The sequence below is a fragment of the Bison bison genome, unplaced genomic scaffold (genome assembly GCF_000754665.1).
Source record: "Bison bison bison isolate TAMUID 2011002044 unplaced genomic scaffold, Bison_UMD1.0 scf7180017864461, whole genome shotgun sequence".
In the NCBI taxonomy this organism is placed as follows: domain Eukaryota; kingdom Metazoa; phylum Chordata; class Mammalia; order Artiodactyla; family Bovidae; genus Bison; species Bison bison.
The window spans coordinates 16,227,935-16,234,464 of NW_011495023.1; the positions used below are offsets into that span (position 1 = coordinate 16,227,935).

The window sequence follows — 6,530 nt, forward strand, 5'->3', positions numbered from 1 at the left end:
TAACTTTATGAGACAGTGACAAGCTATCTTCTAAAGTGGGTGTATTACTGTAAATTCCCACTAGTAATGTATGAGAGTTCCGGTTGCTTTCTATTCTGCGCAGTATTTAGTATTACCCATACTCTTAGGTATATAAATGAGTGTGTGCAAGTATTCTTCCAGTCTGTATTCTCTTTTGATTTTCTTAACAGTATCTATTGGAGAGCAAAATTTTTAAGTTGTAATGTCATCAATTACTTTTTTCTATGACTCATTCATCCTTTTTGTGTCTTATCTATGAACTATTTGCCTAATTGGAGATCACAAAGAATTCCTTATGTTTTCTTCCAGAAGGTTTATAATTTTAGCTCTTGTATTTAAGTATGTTATCCATTTGGAAATAATTTCTGTGTATGGTATGACATAAGGTCAAGTTCATTTTCCTGCATATGGTGTGACATAAGGATCAAGTTCTAATATCAACAGTATATTTTGAAAAGATGATCATTTAACCATTGGATTACCTTAGCACCTTTGGCAAAAATCAATTGGCTGTGAATATGTGGGTCTCCTCCTAACTTTGAATGGTTTTCTTGATCTGTATGTACATTCTTATGCCCATACAACCCTGTATTGACTACTGCAACTTTATAGGAAGGCTAGAAATCAGGTAATCTAAGTCCTCCAACTTAATTCTTTTCCAAAATTGTTTTGCTTACCTGAAGTCCTTTGCATTTCCATATAAATGTTGAATAAGGCTGTCAATTTCCACAATTATATGGCTTCAGTTTTCACTGGAATCATGTTGAATCAATAGATGAATTTGAGGAGGACTGACACAGCAATGACATTCAGTCAATCTTCTAATCAATACACATGGACTATCTTCTCATTTGTATTGCATCTTTCTTTTAGCTGTATTTAGTATTTTTGGTGCCCAGGTTTTGCCCATATTTGATAAATTATCCCTAAGTGTTTCATATATTAAAAAATTAAATTTCCATTTTATAAAAATGATAGATTTTTGCATGATGACCTTGTATCTGCAAATAAAAAGTTACTTCTCTTTTCTCAATCTGTGTGGCGTTCATTTCTTTTTCCTGTCGTGCTGCACCTGATGGGACCTCTAATACAATACTTTAAAAAAAGAGTGAGAGTAGCCGTTCTTGCTTTGTTCATAATTTTATGAAGAAACCATTCAATTTTTCAAAATTATTGTAATAACTATGGGGTTTGTTGCAGGTGCCCTCTATTAGATTGAGGAAATTTCCTTCTATTCCTAGATTGCTGAGGACTTTTATGACTTGGTGTAGAATTTTGTCAGGTGCTTCCTCTACACCTGTTAAGATGATCATGTGGCTTTTCTTTTTGCTCTGTAAATATGATAGAAGTATGTACAAATGGTGTTAATTGGTTTCTGAATGCAAAACAACCTTGCAGTCCTGGGATAAATTCCACTTGGTCATAAAGTATTTTCCTTTTGATACACTACTCAAAATGATTTCCAAATACTTTGTCAAGGATTTTTGCATCTACATTCAGAGAAATATTAGTGTGAAGTTTTTACTTATTGTTATGTCATTGTCTGATTTTCCTATCAGGTTAATGCTGGCTCCACAGACTAAGGCGGGAAATGTGTTTTATCTTCTGGACGAGCTTGTGAGGAATTTGTACAATAACTTCTGTAAAACTTTGGTAGAATTCACTGGTGAAGCCATCTGGTCCTGGAGTCTTCTTTGTGGGAAGATTTTTAAAAAGCTTTATTCATTTATGGCTGCCCCGGGTCTCTGTCGCTGTGCACGGGCTTGCTCTAGTTGTGGCAAGTGGGAGCTACTCTAGTTGTGATGGGCTAGCTTCTCATTGCAGTGGCTTCTCCTACTGTAGAGAACAGGCTCTAGAGCTTGTGGCACACAGGCGTAGTGCATGTGGGGTCTTCCTGGACCAGGGATTGAACCCACATCCCCTGCATTGGCAGGTGGATTCTTAACCATTGGACTACCAAGGAAGTCCTGTGGGAAGGTTTTTAACTAGCAGTTTCTTTGTGATTGGACTAATCAGGTTATCTATTTCTTGTTATAGTGAGTTGTGGTTGTGTCATTTTCATCAAAGCTCTCAAGTTCATTGGCTTAAAAAGTTTACAATACTTCCTTTTCATCCTTCTACCCTGTAGAATTTGCAAGAAGAATATCTTCTCTTATTCTTGATGATGTGTCTTCTTGATCTACCTGGCTAGAGGTTTATCAATTTTTTCAAAGAATCAGGTTCTAATTTCATTGGTGTACTTATTGCTTTTCTGTTTTCTATGGCATTGACTTCTATTATTGCCTTTTCCTTGGTTTGGATTTAATTTTATTCTTCTAATTTCCAAAGGGGGAAGCTTATGCCTTCTTTTCTAATGTAAGCATTTAATATTATGAATTTCCTTATATGCACTGCTTTTACTGGTTACTACAACTTCTGATGTTGGATTTTCATTTTTACTTAGTTCTTTTTGTCAGTGTTTACTGAGAAACATGTTAACATAGTTTCAAATAGTTTTGTGGGGCAGGGGGAGGGGATTTTCCAGATGTATTTCTGTTACTGATTTCTAGTTTATTTTGTAGTCAGAGAAAACCACTTTGTTTTTAATCCTTTAGAATTTGAAGGTTGTTTCATGGCTCATAATATGGTTTCTCTTCATGAATGTCCCATGTGTTGAGAAAAAATGTGAATTGTTGAGTGCACTGTATTTGTTCACCAGAACAGAGAAATTTATGTTCTATTTTTTTTTAAGGTTCGAAGTCCATATTATAGTTGTTCTAATATATCCTCCCATTGATCTTAAGAAGTCTAAGTTTGAGTTTTCATGGCTAATTTTAAGTTTACACAGATTTGAAAAAAAAGTCTTTGCCCTTCCTTCTCTTTTTCTCCATGTTATGAAATGTGTATTAGTCTTGCTGACAACTTCTACTCATATTACTTACAGCCAGGCTTAAGTTCAGATGTAGATAGTGTAGGCTATTCTCACATGAGATGTGATACAGGCTAGTTAAGAGCATGGCTCTTAGTGTCAGATATTTTATTCTGCTCCTTAATATGTGTGTGTTCATGGGCACATGGTGTTTCTGTCTTGTAAGGCTTCTGCAAAATCAGCTTTGACAACAGCAGCAAGGAGTCTGTGCATGTGGCACAGGTCAGTGACACCCTGTTACTGGATTTGGGGGAGTGATGGGAAGTGCTGACGCGTTGTCATCTTCAGAACTTCTCTGATGAATCTAGAATTCCTTCATTAGCCATTTACCCGTATAAATCGAGCACGGACTTCTTTGAGCTTCCCGTTAGAGTGATGATAGTATGAATGTGTCCTAAGAAGGGTTACTTATTTATTCTTGTTTCCTAAACCTCTACTGTGCTTATTGGGGAGGTTTTTTCAGTGACAAAAGTGAGGCATCACGCTGGGAACATGAGGCCATCAGAAGGGAAGGGGGTCCTCATGGAATTTGTTAGGATGGGTGCTGGCACTCCTCCCAGAGGCCTTGAGCACCTGTGTCATGTACCTTGAGGTTAAGCACAAGAATACACCTAGAAATAAACTCACAAATCAGAACAGAAAGGCAGGCGGACAGGCAGAGTTTACTATTTGTCTATTATGTCTAGTGTTTAATAGGACCTGAATAAGGACATTACCAAATTGCTGAAATCATTTAACATATACAGAAGCAAAAGAGTAGTAAAGACATAGCTGAGCTCTTTTAACATGCAAATTATATTATCATTCAGCACACACGGCCACATGGACTTGTGCTGGGCACTGGGGCAGGAGAGTGACCTGACAGGTGGTCCAGAGGACCCTGGTCCTGGTGGGAGGGGCGTGATTGAGAGTGTAAGGGCTGAGGTGAGGAAGGCGAAGGCTGTGGGAGCGCAGAGGAAAGACTGTGAAACCCAGCTCCCCAAGGGTAAGAGGTCACGGATCCGGAGTCGGGAGTAAAAGCTTCTGGACGAGGACGCAAGCTCTCAGTTGGCCATTCGTTGTCACCTCTGACATTCCCAGAAACACCAGCTGCAGGAAAATCCCTGACTTAGTGGGGAATGTCTAAACCACTGAGTTTACCCAAACTCAGCCCAAGATACACCCAGAGCAGGATGACTGTATACCTACTTTACAGAGTCCTCCAGAGAAAATCTTGACAATGATTAAAAGAAGGACAGCAAGTCAGGCTTGTTGATGCATTTTATTGTGAGATGGGGAGTCTGGTAAAAAACTAGAAAATGACCATGGTGTAACAAGGAACTTAAAAATGAAGAGTCAGATTTGTAACTTACATACATGAATACAGGAACAAATTGGCACAAAATGTTAAACGTTGTTCCCAACACTGTTTACATGAGGTTATCCTAATTTGGCTTCCTAAGGAAATGAGAGTTTTATGGTTAGACTAATCTCTTAATAAAACCGCAGAGCATCATGCTATTAGTCACACAGTGAATTTCAAAATTTAAGAGTTTTATATTAAAAACTGGGTAAAGGTAAAATGACTTGATTGCAGTTGTAAAACTAATACATTCCCATTTAAATTCTGTTCTACAGTCCAAGGCAAGTATAAATGTTAACATAACACTGTTAAATCAAATCTCAATGCAAGAGAACCAATTGCATCTCTACTTTAAATCTTATCAACTTTCCAAATTTTCATACTAAAATATATTATTGTATTAATACAAACTACAGTATTATACACTACACTGTGTAATAAATAAAGAAATATAAAAATAAGACACATAAATATAAAAGTTTTCTAAAACTAAAAGTACATATGTCAGTAAGAAGGGTATTAATACTGCCAAGTTTGAAGACATACAGTACAAAAATGTTGCACAGATCTATAAACTAAAAGAAATAAAATAATACTGATAGGTAAAAATCAGCTAATGTTGTTAATAAACTGGGTCCATAATAACTAACATTTGGAAACAGTTATGAGCCAAATAACAATGGCAGGTCCATGTTTGAAATGCAAGTACATGGATAAAGCAGATTAGAAAATTTCCCTTTCGTTTCAGTAGAGAAATTCTGAAAGTCAATTAACGCAAAATGAATACTGAGGAATTAAAGGGTGAAATGTCCCAGTGTTTGGCTTCTCTGACAGAGTCAGTGGTTTTTAAGTTTTATTTTGGAATTTTGATACAAGAAACAAATCAACAAATGCTAGTTATTGTAGGCCACGCATGAACGGAGGCTGGTCAGAGCCTTGAAAATACTGATAAATGGCACTTACAGCACACAGGTCTTGCTTAAGGCCAGAGGAGATACAAAGCTTCATATCACATCCTTCATATTTGTGTACCACGTACGCAAACACAATTACGAACACTGATTCTGACGTCTCTGCTGTCTCACCAGTATCAACACTGTTAGTCCCTGCAATCAGAACTCAACGGCAATCTCGTCAACTCCATTTTAAACCACATGAGTAAGAAACTTCAGCTCTTCTAGCGGCTGCTTTCTTAAGGCTAACAATACACTTTAAATGAGAATACGCTCTACTGTGACATCTAAATATTAGAAATGACTACCTTCTAGGTTGAATTTAGAAAAGGTAGTTAGCACGGTTTGGAACTGCATTATACTTCTCCGTGAAGGGAATTCTGTAGTGCAGAAGTTCTCACATTTTACAAAACATAATAAAATACTGAAGCGGATTTAGCATATGTTTACCAATAAAAAATTATAAAATTCTCCCAATTGTACAGCTTAAGAATAAACTAACGTAAGAGTGCTAATTAATACTGATAAAATGAAACAATGTCAAGTGCTCATCTAATCAATCAGCTTTCTTTAACCTGTTAAATCTCTGCTTTCTGAGTCATTAAGTTTTCTAATCTGCTTCATATTACAAACTTGTTCCTAACTTTGAAAAATGCATGAAAAATTACTAGGTCTGAGGTTCAGGCACACCCGGATTTTTTTTGTGTGGTTTTTTTTTTTTTTTTGATTTTGTGTTTTTTTAAATTTTTACTTTACACAGTAGTGAACAGAAATCACAGTATACAGGTTACTGTGTTTCCATGAAAAGCATGTATAATATAGAACAAAACTTCATTACCAATTAGAATTCTCTTTCTTTTCTAGAAAAACTATTAGGCTTCATTTGTTTTCTCTTCGGACACCTGCTCGCTGCCCTCACTGACTTTGTGTTCTAAGCTGTGGGCCTGGCCTCCAGCCCCCGCCCCCCGCCCCACACCTTCCGTTTCTGCTCTCTCCCCGTCATCCTCCGCCTCCTCGTCCTCGTCCTCGTCGTCGTCCATCTCCTCCTCTCCGTCCTCCTCTCCGTCCTCCACCTCCTCCGCCCCTCGCGCCGCTCCACTTCCCTTCTCCTCCTCCAGCTCCTCCAGCTCCCGCTCCTCCTCCTCCTCTTCCTCCTCCTTTTCGCTGTCCTCATCCTCCTCCCGCGTCGAGCTCTCCCTCTCGTCCGAGTCGCCCTGCCCCGCATGCTGCTCGGGCGGGACCCCTGGGCCTGCGGCCCCCGGCTCAGGGGGCTCCCGTTCCTCGGCCTCCCTCTTGCAGTAGGAGT

General features: G+C 38.4%; 1 protein-coding gene across 1 annotated transcript in view; it reads right to left on the minus strand.

Moving 5' to 3' along the window:
* Window positions 1-4,171: 4,171 nt before the first annotated feature.
* ZEB1 (zinc finger E-box binding homeobox 1) overlaps window positions 4,172-6,530 on the minus strand; it is a 198,039-nt gene continuing 195,680 nt past the window's right edge. The window contains 1 exon segment of the mRNA XM_010860011.1: window positions 4,172-6,530. This exon segment is cut by the window's right edge and continues 2 nt beyond it. Within this exon segment, the coding sequence (XP_010858313.1) occupies window positions 6,097-6,530 (434 nt within the window). The 3' untranslated portion in view covers window positions 4,172-6,096.